Raw genomic sequence first — 16789 nt, 5'->3', positions numbered from 1 at the left:
GAAAGAGTGATTAGTGCTATAAAAATCTTAAAGAAATATAGAAAATTTGCTGATTAGCTGCAGCTAAACTTCTTACACTTGAAAGAAAATTAACTTTGACAGACTTAATTTTACCAGCTTTGATTTCCAAACGTTGAGTCTCTGTTAAAGTCTTGATTTTACCTTACACCAATACGGTCAAGTAAATTACCTTTCTAATAAAAGGGTTTTTTTGTAAGGTGCAGGTTCATGCTTTGTGGTTTAGAAAGAGGAAAATTGTTCTTTTGGTGCTCGGATTCTGCACTGTGTCAAATAATAGCTTATTTATTTGACTTTAGCAAAGTGTCTACTGTTTATTGAGTTTTAGGTGTTATGTATTATTGCAAAATTACAAAACACAAGGAAATATTTTTAAATCATTAAAAGAAGTCAACCAAACCAAAGCAGGCAGTAAATTTTCCCATATTATATATTTTAATCTGCTGCTTCTATAAGCAAATTTCTCAATGAAATCTTGAGATCTATTAAGCATTTCCTAAAAGGAGTTCTAGAAGTGTATCCTTTTTCTGATGACAAACTCTCAGAATGTCTCATGTCCAAACAGCTACTGTCATCCTACCATTTTATTACAAATTAATGTAATAAAATTGAATAATAAAAAATAGATTGTGGGAAACCATTCATATAAAAAGAATTAATCACACAACATCTCAAGTTTCCTTCCTTTGTTTTTTATTGTGTTCCACCCTTTGGGCCTGACAGGTTGAGCTCCACACCCAGAGATACTAAATTACTTGTTCAGTTAAAAAAAACCCCAAAACCTCAGCTTGTTCTATATTTCATGCATGTCAGTCAACAAACCTATCTACAAACGTGTAATGCTTGATCATGCCTTCCAAAACGCACTTTCTAGATCTTCTACATTCTACACTATTAATATTTTCACATGTTAAGTAAAAAGAACTAGAAGGAAACCCTCATAAAAACTGATCCATATTCACGCCAGAAAGCAGTAGAGAAAGGCTGCACTTCAAAATCCAGATTGGGTTTGGATACTAATTAGCTGACCTGATTTAGGAAAAAAATCCCACACAGATTAAATGGTAATACTACAAAATTATATTAACTCAGTCATAATAACTACTTTTTGATGGGCTAGTATCTTTCAGTTCTTCATGACAGTTTTTTTCATAGAAAAAGTTGATTTGTTACTGGGTTGGTAAGTTTCCAGAACAGTGTTGCAAGAGTACAATTTAACATTAACTGCTGGTGGCTTTACTTAGAGTCAGCAATACTTTCAACCCAATTGTCTGCTGCAATTGGTAATAGCTAAGCTTAAATTTAATTGTGATAAAAATCTCACTTAGCTCATAGTGCAGTACAAGGGCTTTAGACTTGCCTATGGTTCCCATGTAGCTAAATGGAGCAATGAGATTTAAATTACATAATTAGAGTGGTCAGATTTGTCTATAAGCTACACATGTGGCACTGTGTCAAAACTGCCAGTGTACAGAACTGAAAAAGCCCAATTTAAAATGTTTACAAAAGAAATGTGTACAAAGAAAATCAGCTTTCCCACTAAAGAGAGACATCCCAATTTTGGAAGGTTGGGAAAAATGGTTTGTGTGGTATGTAGGTAAATATGGCACGTCAAGAACATCTCAAGCAAGGGGAAAGTTATGAGGAAGTTTCACGTTGAAGTGTCAAATTTTAATTGCTGAGAAGGAACCAAGTCTTGGATGACTGATGCATCTTACCTTGAAATAGAATCCCATTTCTGAGTCACTCAGGAGATTCAAATTGCATTTACTTTAAAGTCACTGACACATATTTAATAGATAGTTTTGTGCCTTATATTATCTTTGTTCAATGTGGCTAATGTGATGAACAATGGATCCATGATTCACAATGTACTATGCTAATGGAAGCAAGCTAGAGCTTACCTGTTCTTTGAATAAAGAGCACTCAACCCGCCTTGTGGACAAATTCTTTTGCATCAACATTTATTGTCATCTCCTAGTGAAATCCATCATTGGAATATCCACATGCCTCCATAAAGTTAATAACAATAGATCTGTGGGCCCAAGCTTTACTTCTACTTTCTCCAAAGCTAGAGTTCAGCACTTTTTAAATAACATATTAACAAAATGCATTAGCATGATTAAAAATAGGCAGCACACAACCCTACCTCAGCTGTGTTACTTCAAATGAGATGCTATTAATACCTCTTTTCTCTCTTTGGATGTCCTTGGGACAAGGCAACTGATAAAAATAAAAATCAATCAAAATCCAAAACAGTTGAAAAATTACTATACTATGAAATTTAAAAGCACTATGTCTACAATTTCTGCAGTGTCTAGAAACTGGTGCTTGACAAGTTTCTTTTTTTTTAAATACCAAAAAAATATAGTTACTCAATTTTTTTCCTAACTGAAACTATGATTACTTAATAAATAAAAAAATAAACTAAAACATATTCTGTAACTCCAGTGGTGACACCAATAAGCACTTACCAGACATCAGGCACCAGTGTGATAACTTGGAAACCTAAAGAGATGCATCAAGGTGAAAAGGAATTGCTGGTACTCAGGACCTCTGAAAAAGGAGGCAGAAGAAAAGAGGTGGAAACACATATGTATATTAGGTATATAAATATGAATACAGGTGCCTAAATCTGGGGAAACCCCTTGGGTTTCAAACATGAATGACTGAATGACTTAAGTGGTTAAAAGGTTCAAAGAAATCTTCAGATTCTTATTTGTGTATTAAGCAGCGCAGCAGAATAAAACTGTCAGTCTGATAATTTTGATCAAACACAATTCAAATTAAAGTCATGTGAAGGACAGATGAGCAGGTCCCAGTGGGAATGAAAGATTCCCTTTCATAGACACCTCTGCTTCCTCTGCAATTCTTCTGAACTCTTCCCACCTGTTGGGTATATAAGGAAACTCCATGTCTCAAGGCCATTTCAGTCCCTCCCTGTGTAGATCTTTGTGTGAGGGTATGCTATATTTACCTGAATCCAAGATGAGGTGGGGGGAAGCTCCACATCCTGGATTTGAGTACAGATGGGGTGGGGGGAGAGGGGAGCAAATAGGGAGCAGGCAGCTGCTGCAGTTCTAACCTCAGCTCAGGATCAGAGCTGGAGCCACTGCTGCTGCCTCCACCACTTTCCCCTCTGCTCTTGCCTCCTGCTGCCTGTCCCATTCCCACCCTGACCCCACTGCTGCTTACCCTCCGGCATAGGCAGAGGGAGAAAATTTTTTTGAGGGGGTGGGGGGCACTGAGCCTGTGTGCCCTGCCCAACAGGAAAGTCTCCAAGGGAAGGGGTGGGAAGAGGGGAAAGAGCCCGGGAGACCAGAGCCAGGCCTAGGGTCGGGGCTGCGGCCCGCTGCACCCACCCCTTTACCTGTGCCTGGGGTCATTACCTGGCACCGGTGGCCCCTGCAAATTCACCGTTACCCAGCTCCGCAGTGGCCCCAGCTGCCTCCCTGCACTGGCCCTACGCTGCCTGGGGGTGGCCTGGAGCCGGGGGCCTTGCACTGCCAGGCCAAAGGAGATGGAGCCCACAGAACCCCTGCGCCTACCTCACATCATCCCTGGGAAGAGCCTGGTGTAGCCCAGTGGCTCCTCCAGAGGTACAGTGTTGGGGAGCCAAGGAGGGGGCACGTAGCCCCCCCGATTTTTGCACAGGGCAAGGGCAGGCTGCAGCTGCGGGTTGGGTTCTGCCTGCTCCCTGCATGTGTGCCTTGCTGCTACCTTGAAAAGTGGTGTGGCTTCACAAGCAGCGAGGCATAAGGTGCCATGCCGTGCCGCTTTCAAAGGCAGTGAGGCGCACAGGGAGCAGGCAGATCCCAGCCCACAGCTGCAGCCCACCCATGCACAGATCAGCAGGCCACGTGCCCCCTCCTTGGCTTCCCCCCTTGGCATTCACTGTGAATGAAGCCCCAGCTGGGCTAAGTTGTGGGGCAATCAGAGCCCAGAAGATCATCCAGAGGCATGGCGCAAGGGAGCCAAGGGTGGGGGGCATCCTTTGAATAGGGCCCTGGCCAGGCCGAGTCATGGGGCAATCTTCACAGTGCAGCAAAGGAGTGAGGTATGGGTGAATCATTCGCCTCACTCCTTCCTACACTGTGGGGGTCTCTATCTGCCCCCCCCCCCACCCCAAGCCCAAGTTGAAAGGAGACTGAAAGAAACTTACCTGCCTGCTGAGCCGGCTGTGATCCTGGCTGCGCAGTGTATGAGTGTGCATGCCCCTCCCCCACTCCGCTGCAACAGCCTGCAGCTAGGCTGCCATGGGGACCCTACCTGCTGCCCTGTGTTTGGGGGCCCCCCCCCCCCCCCCCCTTCCACTGCCTATGCCCTCCAGCTCTGGCTCTGGCCTAGGACACAGAGAACATGGTACTCTGGCCCTGCCAGACCATGCAACAGCAGTGATAGTGGCAGCAGCTGCAGTTGCAGCTTTGATTCCAATCTGGGGCCAGGGTCAGGACTCAAGGAGGACCAAACCCAGAACTGGGATGGAAGGTAAATGATGGTAAGGTGTGCGGGAGAGGGGGTGGGAGGGAAGACACGGTGAGGGGCGAGGACAAGTGGTAAAGGGCAAGGTGCAGGTGTGGGCGCAGGAACCGTGGGGGGAGCAGAGAGGGCATTCAGGCACTGGTGGGGGGCAGACACCAGGGAAGGCAAGTGTTGGGGGGCAGACAGCAGTGGGTGGACAGAAGGCAGTAAGCAAGGGGCAGAGGTCAGGCCACTTGATCCCTGCACTGCCTGCCCCTTACCACCTGCCCTCCCTGCTGCTGCTTGCCCTGCTGCAGTGGTGGAGGGGACAAATCTAAGATGATCCTCTAAAAATTAGATTCTATACATGGAAAAATAAAATAAATTAATACATTTTCCATATATATAGAACTTACTTATTGATCATCTTAAATTATCTTCTTGAATTTAGGTTAATACAGTAATTTGTTTCCATTCTCAACAATGTCTGATAAGCACCAGCCATTATTCAGGAAAAACTTGAGGTGCAATTCCAGTTTAAAAAGAAGGAACTCCACTGAAGCCAGTGGAGGGATGCTTGTATAAAGACTGGCACAGGAGGAAAAAAAGCTCACCAGCCCTGCTGCAATAGTACCATTGAAACTTTTGGAATTAATATGCCAAAATAAGACTACTCTTTTACTGACCACCAAATGCTATACTTAAGGATCTTTCAGTTGTAGTGCTGGTAAAGGAACATTTGCTAACATTGAATAAGAATGATAAATAAGAATGCTTCAATTCTTCAAATTATTTCCTATTTGATGTATCTGCTCCTATTTCTATAAAGACATGCTGGTTTAGTAATAAGGGCTGCCTCTACATGTGCAATTAATGTGATGCAATAAACTCTTGGGGCATATTGCACTGGAGTTTATTGCTGCTGGGTGCTGCGTTTACACGTGTGCTCAGGACTGCAGCACATTAAGCCAGGTTGGAGCAGCCCTGGCTGGCAGTGGACCCGGTAGGGGTCAGCCTGTCAGTCCGGGACTGCTCCCACCCAGGTCAATGTGCTGCAGAGAGGCTGGCTGTGACATGATGATGCTCCAGTGTTGGGCTAAGCAGCAAACACCTCCCGCACTGAAGCACCCTCATGCCCTAGCCAGTCCCATCAGTGTTTACATGTGCATTGCTGCACGCTAAATGATGCTACTGTAGGACAGTACTTGTGTTGACAAGTACTAACCTACAGCATCATTTATTAGTTTACTGCCGCCTAACAGGGCCACGCGTGTAGATGCTGAGACTTTACTGTGGAGCTAATTAGGCAACTCCTCAGTACACATCTTATGTAGATGTACCCAAACAGTCCAATCTTAGTTTGAATATATTCCATTGCAGCACTCCCATTCAATTCAAAATGAGAAAGATTTGGCCTAACTTTTGCTGTTCAGAGATTTTTCTCTGCGATTCACTTTTGAAAACGTTTTGGACTCAGATGTTTATAAGAGCCGTGTACTGTACCCACAATCTGGCCATTTTATAGAAGAAAACTGTATTTTATAATTTATGCACTTTGCCATATATTTTTTATATTTATGGGTCTGTGGCTTCACTGGACAGAGCATACACATTGAAACTGAGCAATTTGATTTATTTAAAATTCACCTCAAAATGCATTGTGTTTAGTTGTTTTTTTTAAAAAACACAAACATTCAAAGCATCAAAATATTGCTAATTTAAAAAGAACCCTTATTAAGAATAAGACAATTTACATACTGTAGATTGGGGGAAAATATTGTAAGTTAGGCACCGTACTGAGGCCAGCATGCCAGAAAAAAACAACACATCTGTATGCTCATTCAACATTTTAAAAGTCTGGACCAAAAACAAAGAAAACAAAACAAAATCCATCAAGAGTTACTCAAGGGTATTTGTGTAAAAAAGTGTTAGTAAATTTTCAACCCAGACATAATAAATTTAACAAATCATTTACATAATTAAAGACCTCTATTTGCTTCTTGACAGCTAAGTTAATTCTAAACCAAGGCAGACCATTATTTGAAACTGGCATAGTGAAAATGAAAGGATCACAGTACATAAAGCTTTAAATCCTGTACCAGGAAAGAGCAACACATGGTGTATGAGGGGATCAGGTATAGTATCTATTTTTAGAAAAACACAGATATAAAATATCAGTTGCATAGGGATTTAAATATAAGGCCAAGCAGGAGATTAAGTAAAATAAAGATCATAGGAAGGGCACTATGGTGTCAATACATAGTATTTCCATTTGAATTACTGTCTAATTCAAAATCACAGTATCTTGCTAGTACTACGAACAGTGAATGTCAAACTGTCCTGTTAATCTCAAACTGAAAACCAAAAGTAGGACTTCTAAATAGTACAAAACTAAAGCTCATTGTCTAAACCTGATCAGTGTATTAGCACAACAGTGCTTGGTACGTACCTGATTATTTATATATTCTACCTTCCGTAAATAATATAAAGGTTATTTCTGTTAATTAGTATGAGATCACAACATTACTGCATGCCATCAGTGGTTTGCAGGCTTACTTGATATTTAATTATTTAGTCTTTAAAAGTGTAAGATCCTACCCTGCAGAATCTTCACCCAATGAACACAGAACACTGTCATTAATAAAATACAATAGAAGTTCTACCACTAACAACTAACGTATAAGCCAAAATTCTAGGTCTAAAACCAATAACGTTCATTATTATTAACTCACAGCAATTTTTGTTAGGAAGGTAACCTGTAGACTTCCAAAGATTCCTTGCATGTATTAAATATAAAACAGTATGTCACTAATGGTCATCTCTTGCCATTTCAAGTAGATTATTAAATTGTGAAACTATTTCTGCTAAATCAATTTTAAAAATCAAGTTCAAACATTAATTTCCCATATCTACAAGTAGCTTAATTAACCTAGAATTGTAATGCATAGTAGTGTAAGAAAAAATTCTCAAAATGAATTAGGCATTACGGTACACTAATTAGGAATACCTGAACCAACACTGTAACTGAAAAAGTGCATAAACTTAATAATACTACAAATGTGTTAAGTACAGAACAAAAAGTTTCTGGGAGCTCAGGAATACTATTTTACAAGCTATTTACATTTTGTGAGTTATCCAGATGCCACAGAGCACAATACAGGATCTTAACATTTTTGCTGTATTTGAAGAGTCCTTTAGCTCCCATCCTGTTCAGGTAGGAAGCTGTACACCGGTGAACTGTCAAGTACTGTACAGTCAAGCAACATTGCAGTTGTGGTTCAGTGTTTCTTCAAAATGCAGAATGACAAATGACACTCTTTTTTTGTTCTATGAAGAAAAAGCTGTATTTTCATTTTACATTTTTACTTGGTGTTTCAGATTCTGTAGACTGCCTCCCATCAGTCCATGCTTCTCGTGTACTCTTCAGTGCTAGTGTTTTCTGCTGGTCAACCACAACATAATCCACTCTTTCATCAGCCACACTGCTACCAGAACCACTGCTTTTTTTCTGGAAAAGAAATGGAGAGTGAAAAAGGAGGAAAATTAAAAATAAATACACAATAAATTATAGCCAGTTTAATTTATAATGGAGCTATGCATTTAATAAGGGCTAATCAGTCTTTTTAAAAGGAAGTAACACTATTACAAACAGTGAAAGTATTTTTATTTTTTTTAAATAATCTCACCTATCCAAATGGACAGTTAAGTGCTGAAAGTCCTTGCATATAAAAACCTGGGCTTTGTAACAAGATAGCAGGCAACACATAGAACAGCTCACAGTTTTTGTTCATATTGGAAAAACATATAGTTGAGATTTGAAAGATGTGAGGACAGCCAGCATTGGGATGGTATGTGTTTAATGCCTGATAACTAAAATCTTTAAAAGGTTATATTTGGTTTTGGGGTTTTTTTGCAGGAAAGGAGAGACAGCCTGTATATAATATTTAAAAGCTATGGGGAAGAACCCTCCAAAAGGATGCTTTGCTTAGTTAAATTTGCTCCAGGAGATGAAGAAACTTAGCTACCTGGACATGTGGAAATCTTATGCCCTCATAGACCAGTGTAAAATCCCAAGAGGGATCTGGAACAAGAATATCTCATATACATTCCACAAGTCAGCATCTGTGGTCATGGAGAAGCACTCACTTCTAACAGCACAAATTTCTGTGAAATTTTGCACAGCAGGGTCCCTATGGGGCTCTCTGACAGCTCACTCCTTAGTAGACTATCAGGGGACCGGTGTTTTACTGCCCTCCATCTATACTGGAGGCAGGGAAGGAGGAAGAACAGAAGACTGTCGAATATTCCTGGATATTAGAATAGCTCTAACTTCCTCATGGGAGAGTCAATTCTCTTCCACAAAAAATCCCTTGAATGGCGGCACACTCTCTTTCTCTGCCAGGAGAAAGGCTTTTCTCCCAGCATAAATACAAAGCCTGTCAATGGCCTATGACTGACCACAGGCAGAGGTGAAGCTGCTGAGTAGGCTTCCTTTCTGAGACATGAGGAGTGAGCAGAAGAATTGTACCTAATCTAGCAAACCTTAAGACAACTTCATTTCGAATATCAGAGCAACTTAAAAAAAACCCAAACATTTAAAGTTTTAAATTTTGTGTACCTTACGAGGTGGAGTAGATTTTCCAGAATCTAGATCCAAATCTAAATATTCTACTTGTTTATCTCCTTTAGGTTTTACCATAGGACTGCTTCCTCCATCAAGGCTGTTGCTAGCAAACAGAATCTGAAATTATAATACAAATACAAATCAGCAACCATGAAAATGCTAAGTAGTACATGTACATGGAAGTAGTATGTCCATGCCTGTTAAAAACTGCCTCGACAGACAAGATTTGGGAACTGCTCAAAGAGCTGGTAAGCAATGCAGATTTTATAACTTGCCATTAATGAACTAGTATACTAAACAGAAGTTAGGCTTAATTAATGTTAAACTTGGGACACAGAATCAAAAGACCAGTTTAAGGCAGATGCTCCAAAACAGCTGTGCCTTCTACCTACGCTACACATCCCTTTCAACAGTGTGAGTTAAAGACACAGTAAGGATTTTTGGACTGGCATACCGTGTCTCAAGTTTAACATTACTTAAAGGAAGACTCTTATATTTTATTATATTAGTAATACAAATCATTTAAGGAACACCTGGCCTTTTAAAACTGTTAAATTTTGAAAGATGCTTTTGCATTTCATTCAAAAACTATCATGGTTAATTTAAAAATCAAAAGGAATTATTATTCAGTTAATAAAACTTCAGGATTAAGATAACCAGGGAAACTTTGGGAAAGGCTACCTGACATGAACTAAATCATATGGCATGTACCTAGTTTTCAATCAGCCCAGATTTTTACCACCTCACCTCCTCTGTCCTCTCCCATTCTGATCCCTCCCTCTTAACAGGTGTTATAGGAACAGTACAATAGAAGGACTCTTCTCTAAAAGATAAAGAAAAAAAGGAAGACAGAGGGCAGCAGTCAGCAAAAAATGAAGAGCAAGGCAGAAGGAAAGACAGAAAGGGTACGGCTGACAGCAACTTGAAAGAAAAACCTGAACATTGCTCATTTTACGAAATCAAACTGAAGTATGACAGGTGGGAGCAGTATATTTAAGACGATGACAGAAAAGGACGAGAAAGTTAACACAACTATTTCCCAAACCTCCAAGAAAATATTAGTGCAGTTTAGAATAATGATCCTGAAACTTGATAGATATTACATGATCACTGGGAAATAAAATGCTTAATGGGTTAAATGCAGTTTTTATGTTTGCATGTTTGTTTTGAATTTCATTTTATTCCAGTATCATCAACTCTTTTTTTTTCCACTGTTGGGACAACATAAACAAAACATACAAATGGGTGGGATTTAAAACAAAAAACAAGAAAACCTGAGTTAATTAATATTGGATTTCTTTGTCGGGATATTCTTTGAAAATTGTTTTTCTTTTAAGTTTCTGGTATTGTATATTTCATATTTAAATTATTAATGCTGTAGTTATATCACTGCTTGGGGAATGAGTGAAAAGATATTACTCTGAATATAGAAAAGGACCTATACATATGATCAGACAAGCAGGAAATGTCTATTAAAAACAAAAACTTAAAATTTAGTTAAATGAAAACAAAAATGTATTTTTGTACCACACTCAAGGAAAATTAAAAATGCAAGAAAGCAGAAAATATGCATAAATGGCTAGTACATCTAGATATGGTATTAAAACAAATCATTTAAGGATTAAAATTAATCTTCTTAAGTGGCATTTTAAGAACACAGACAGTGCATCTACAAGTGCAATTTACTGTGGAGTAGAATCATTAGCTCCGCAGTAAAGTGTCAGCGTCTACATGTGCATCGCTATTAAGGTGCAGTAAACTAATTAACTCTCCCGTAAGATAAGTACTGTCGGGTACAGTACTGTTTTATGGCAGAGTAATTAACTGCACTGGAATGCACCTGTAGACTGACCAGGGGCATAAGTTGAGCATGGTCAGCCCAATCAGCCAGGGGCCTAGTCTGCTCTGGCTCAATAGCTGCTGTCTTGGGTTCACGTGTAGACACTGGGCCCAGGAGCAGTTTACTCCAACTTGAACTGCTCTGGAGTTTATTGTTTGCATTACTCGCATGCGTAGATGCACCCAGTAATACTAATTCTCAATTTCTAATTCTGCTAATTATTTACTTGTTGCCATAGCCAATTCATAATCTCAGTATTTCAATTTTTTCACCTGTAAAATGGAATATTATTTCTTACTTACCCGTATCTCCCTCATGGGACTGCTAGAATTAGTTAATAATTTTATAGTGCTTTGAAGATGAAAAATGTTTGGAATTTTTTTTTTTACTATAAATCTCCACTAAATAGGGTTCTAAACAGTAAAAACTTGTAACAGATAAACAGAGACAAGCCTAGGCTGAAAGTTTATGGCTACAGCTATGAACTTTTCCAAAGTGGAGGGCCATTCTGAACTAGGTTTTTGTTTAAGAACTGGGATGTTTTTATTACTATGATGTTATTTTAAAATACTATTGCAAATTCTTGTTTCTGTTTGTGAGACTCATGCATTATTCAGATACATTTCAAAGAATATTTATAAGTAACATACCAAGAGCTAATAGAGTCAACACTCTAAGTAAAATTAAACTAATTCTACTTTTCCCAACATGTTCTTGAATGTCTACACTGTAACTAATTCTTAAAAACAATGTCCTATCAGAAATAAAAGATAGAAAATTTGAACATGAAATATTAATAAAGATTTCCTATGATTCTCATTCTTTCCATTTTTCTTTGAACTACGTTAACTTGTAAATTAAATTTTAAAAAGCCTGTAAATGTAGTTGAAGAACACTGGCATAATTTTTTCCCTACTGATAATGTGCAACTGTCCCGACAGTTTAGAAGCAAAGATGACAGAAAGAAGAAAGTCCTTGGGAAAGAATATATTTTAAACACTTCGAGCAAAAGGTCTTCAGATTTGTTCCATGCACACGAACCTGGCCTTTTACTAAATGAGCAATTCTAGCCTTAAATTCCTTAATAATACCATATTAAAATAAAGCAAACATTCTAATTCATTGAGGTATGTATCTAGAAAAAAGAAAAGAAAGGGCTGTTGGTTGACAAAAAGGATTTTTGTTTGCATGTTTTAAAAGTAAGGACTGCACCGGAAGAGTAGTTAAGATGTAGTTATTACATACTGGGTCTTCAGTGGACTGATTGGGATTCATGGAAACATAATTCTCTTCACTGTCGTGCGAGTCACTGCTGGAAGTTGTGCTATGAACTGAATCCGGTCTGGGAGACATAGGAAACCTGGAGGAGCTAATTACCAGGAATTATTTTACAAACAATAAAACTTTAATATTTTAAAACTCCTGGTAAACAAAAAAGAAATAAGTATATTAGAGTTTAAATTCTTACATCAGGTTTACCAGAGTTGCATTTTCCAGTTATACACTGCTCTTTATATTCAAAACACTTCACTGTACAACAAACACACATACAGCTGACATGTTTATGGGCACACATGCATACATACTTCAAAAGGAAATAGTCTCTGCTACAGAAGCTAAGAAAAAGGAAAGATCATACAGATGTTCATTAACACACTGTTCAAAGAAAACAAATAATCTAAAATAAGAAAAGTTATGAGACTTACTCTCGTGCAAAACTTCTGGTGATAGGAGATCTAACGGGGGCTTGTAATTCCTCCCACTCGGGCAGAGGTTTTATTTCTAGTGGAGCTGGTTTTACTATATAAGAAAAAGACAATTTTAAAGTACAGAATATTTCAAAACAAATTCAAGTTCATCAGTTTTTGAAATATTAAGTTGTCTAGACGTAAATATGTTTTATAATTTGCCAGTGAGTAAGATTTCTCAATTAGACCCAAAATACCCACACTTATCACTAAAAGTTGTTTGGTTCTCAAAGAGATTTCTGAGCCACTGTATGTTGTCCATATTTTTAAGTTTTCCCAAATAATTAGAGTCCTGCTAATAACAAGAGCTACTATAATTTAAGAATTTGGAATTAGCATGTTTATATGCAGTTCTATTCTGAAAAAACTTGAATACGACAAGGGAATGTTTTACATATATTGTGCTACGACTTACTGTATGGGCTCAGTTCACAAGTAAAAAGGTGGGGTTGGTTGGTTGTCTTTTCTTAAAGTACCAGTATGCCATCTCTAGGTCTGAAATATTCTCTCATGGACTTTTGGTACCGAAAATATTTTGCAGACCCAGTTGTGCCCTCATGCAGGTGAAAGTGATGGCAGAACCAAGCTCTGAAATTGGAATTTAGTTAAAGAATTCGAGGTGCGAGTCAGAGATGTTCTGGCTCTCTTCAGTGCTTAACTGAAAAGAAGAAGGAACATATCTGCCTCAGTAGTATCAGATGAAAGGATTCTTAAAAAGATGTAATTGTTAATACATTTTTCAGGGTAGGACCACACCTTCCTAAGTTAAATTAAGCATAATTGAATTCAAAATAGGAAAAAGGCCTCCAAACATTGTACAATTTCAAAAACTCAATTTCACTCTTGCAAGACTCTTAGGGAAGTACGTATAGTCGGACTTGAGAAGGTAATTATTCTAAAGTATCTAATGCTTTCCCTCCCCACAAAATACACAACATTCAATATAAACTACAAAAGAATTGATGCAGCTGATCAATTTCTATAGATCAAAATGTTTACTGGGAACAAATTTCAGACAGATAAAAACTAGTTCATACACAGTAAAATCCATAGTAAATGACCATATAAGGGAAAGACAAAAATGTTGATTAAAAAAGGTAGTTTTCTTGCAAGGGAGAAAAACTTGTACTTGATATATCTGTCAATACTTTGAGGTAGTCTTTTAAGATATAGGACTAATCTTAACAGGTTTCTTACATTTCAGTGTAACTATTTATTTAAATTAAATTTTATGGACCACATCATTGGAATTAATCACACTGAACTACTCTTCAGTGCAACTGAAATGCTGTAGGAGTGGCCAGTTTGAAACACAAGATGCACTAGTATACTTGAGTAATTTATGGTGAAACAGATTTTGCCACCTTAACTCACATGTCCTGGTGCTATTCATCAGGTAGTCCTACCGATTTTTTAAAAAGGTTCTCAAATAATTTATTTCCAAAGGACTAAACAAGGAATGGGGTGTTATTCCACAGGAGTTAGGGTGACAGAAGTGGAGTTTATGCAAGTCATGCCATGGTATGGATGAGTGGCATTAGAAGATACTAGCACAGCTCATGTGCTTTATAAAGGGACAATGAACCAGCACTTGTGGCAGAGGTGGTATCTTTTATTAGACCAACTAGATATTTGCAAAAAACATCTTTATAAAGGGACATCACGGCAACTGCACTCAATAGCCCAAGTACAACTCTGTAGTAGAAACGAGTATGGGCTGGATCCAATGCCAGGTGAAGCTAGTTTTTGCATAAGCTTCAGAGGTTTTTAGATTAGCTGTAAGTGCATCTTATAAGGTGATCAAATGTGCCGTTATAAAATGCTTGACAATTTAAAATTTCTCATTATCCATATGATTGTGAAGGGGACCAGCTCTGTTAGCACATACAATAAGCCAGTCAAACTCTACAACTGTAATGATTATTTTTAAAGTATAAAACAAATCACGGTACTAATATACAGGATCAATTTCTTTGGCTGCACTTCAATGTTTAGTCAATGGCAAGAGAACATTAAACTGCAATATCAGCATTAGCTCTTAACCATAAATTATTTGAAGTGATACATAGGTAGGCCATATAGACTTACTTCTAAAGAAACAGATACAAAACTAAATCCAAAATATGAGCAGATCAAAGCTTGTATATTACTGTATTTACTTGAATCCAAGAGGCGGGGAGAATTCCCTCACCTTGGATTCCAGTACAAAGCGGGATGTAGGCAGCTGCTGCAGCTCATGCTTTGGCCTAGAGTCAGAGTCTCCAACCCCTCTGTCACTTGCCTCCTACCTCCTCTGTCCCACCACCTGCCCCTTTCCCACTGCCATTGCTTACCCTCAGTCATGTTTCCAGCTCTGGCCCTGCTCTGGCCCAGGGCATTGAACACGTGGTGGTTCTGGTCCCTGCCTGGCCAAGCAACCATGGCAGTGGTGTGTGACAGCTCCAGCCCTAGCTCCAGCTCCACCCAGGGCCGGGGCCAGAACCAGCATGTGCTCCATGCCTCAGGCCAGAGCCAGAGTGGTGGGAAGTGGTGCAAGGATTGGAAGGGGGTAAGCCAGGAGCTGGGAGGTGCAGGCACCAGGGGTTAGGCAGCAGGAAGGGGAAATGGCAGGGGGCACGGTGGCAAGTGGCCAGGGGGGCAAGGGGCATAGATCAAGCCACTCTGACCTTGACTTCCCAGCCACTTGCCCCCCTACCGCCTTCCCCTTACCATTGCTTGCCACCCTGCAGTGATGGCAGGTGGGGGGAGAATTTAAGCTTGATCCTACAATAATTAGGTTCTAAACATGGAAAATTATAACAAATTTATATATTCTTCATGCATAGAATCTAATTATTGGGGGTCATCTTACATTTGAAGTTACCTTGGTTTGGGTAAATACAGTAATTTCTGGTACCGCTTTAAATACACTATTTAGGATATAAGGATGTTTCCCCTTGCATAGGAAAAAAAATAGTTTTCAAGAAAAATGTGTCCATGGTCTCAGCTTATAACAGTAGTCATGATAATGCCTTATGAGAGCTTAACCTATAGAAAAACATTTTTACAAAGCTCCATACAACATGCAATGCTAAAGTACATACCCTTTCTTCTTGTAGTAAAGTCACCTATGGTTTGTGAATCAGTTCGCTCTAAACCATGTGGTTTAGGTCTTAAAATTTTAGGACTTTGACCTAATTGGTAAAAAGAAGACTCGCTTAATATAATGTTATTTTTATAACTGGAAAAATGGAATTCTTTAAATAGGCAGCAGAACCCCTTGCAGAAAGGTTAACTTTGGAAGCATAAGCAAGCTGCTGAGGGAGAGTTTTACAGCCTGGCTAGGTCTCATGCTAGCACTTAAGCACCACACTTGAAAGGAGCAAAACATTGCATGCAAGAAGCTCGTCTGAAGTAAGCAAGATTTATGTACCAGGTACTTAGCCAGTTTAGTTATTTCTGTGTTAATTAGGATTTTCAAAAGTAGAATATTTTTTAAAATATCATGTTAGACGAATATCTAACATGATGTGAAGAATGGTTAGCCTTCATATACAGCAGAAGAAATAGTTATGGCTAATTTAAATTACTTTAAACTATATTAAAACCTTCTTAGCCTGTGATATTCTTCTTAGTATAGATATTCCTTTAGAGACCCTATGGAGGTCCTATTATATTTCGTCTAGAAGATGATATTCTTTAGTAGTCCTTTCACATATTGTATCTGTTGACTCTGTTCTCAAAGCCCTGTATTCTGTCCAGGCCACTGGCTGTGTATAAATGGCACACTACTGCAGATCCATTGAAAATCTCCCCTGAGGTCAATGGGAGATTTGCATAAAGGTGAGTCTTTATGTAGTAAATAAAAACAAATTTCTGAAGTCTGGGTGTCTAAAATTAAGAAACCCAAATGTTAGGTGCTAATTTTCAGACAGCTAATTTTAAGCACCCAGGTTTGAACAATTTTGACAGAAACTTTTAGCTATGTATTAATTATTCTGTACCTCACTGATATTCATCTTTTATTGTTATGCCGAGACACAGCAAGCACATGTTTACTGGTCATCTTAAGGACCATGTGTTTTCTACCTTTCTTATTCTTATCCTTCTTTTCTCCCT

The 16789-nt window shown here is 38.8% G+C and overlaps 1 protein-coding gene and 1 long non-coding RNA gene across 11 annotated transcripts in view; one reads left to right on the top strand and one right to left on the bottom strand.

The window, feature by feature from the left end:
• LOC102379324 overlaps positions 1 to 12181 on the top strand; it is a 52660-nt gene extending 40479 nt beyond the window's left edge. The window contains exons 5-6 of the long non-coding RNA XR_325356.3: positions 9169 to 9351; positions 9892 to 12181. This is a non-coding gene — a long non-coding RNA (uncharacterized LOC102379324). The remainder of the gene's footprint in view (positions 1 to 9168; positions 9352 to 9891) is intronic.
• Positions 6320 to 16789, bottom strand: part of GAB1 (GRB2 associated binding protein 1) — an 81904-nt gene continuing 71434 nt past the window's right edge. For 3 of the 10 annotated variants that reach the window (XM_025193992.1, XM_025193993.1, XM_025193995.1), the window contains 5 exons: positions 15775 to 15864; positions 12650 to 12743; positions 12189 to 12312; positions 9098 to 9220; positions 6320 to 7987 (listed from right to left, as the gene is read on the bottom strand). In XM_025193992.1, coding sequence (XP_025049777.1) covers positions 7829 to 7987; positions 9098 to 9220; positions 12189 to 12312; positions 12650 to 12743; positions 15775 to 15864 — 590 coding nt within the window. In that variant the 3' untranslated portion in view covers positions 6320 to 7828. Of the gene's footprint in view, positions 7988 to 9097; positions 9221 to 9814; positions 9927 to 12188; positions 12313 to 12649; positions 12744 to 15774; positions 15865 to 16789 lie in introns of those variants that run through there. The other 7 variants (XM_025193996.1, XM_025193998.1, XM_025193994.1 and 4 more) reach the window with 6 other exon arrangements.

Source organism: Alligator sinensis, unplaced genomic scaffold (genome assembly GCF_000455745.1).
Source record: "Alligator sinensis unplaced genomic scaffold, ASM45574v1 scaffold1600_1, whole genome shotgun sequence".
Classification (NCBI taxonomy): domain Eukaryota; kingdom Metazoa; phylum Chordata; order Crocodylia; family Alligatoridae; genus Alligator; species Alligator sinensis.
The sequence above is the reverse complement of the archived record's forward strand: the minus strand, read 5'-3'. Positions and strand labels throughout refer to the sequence as shown.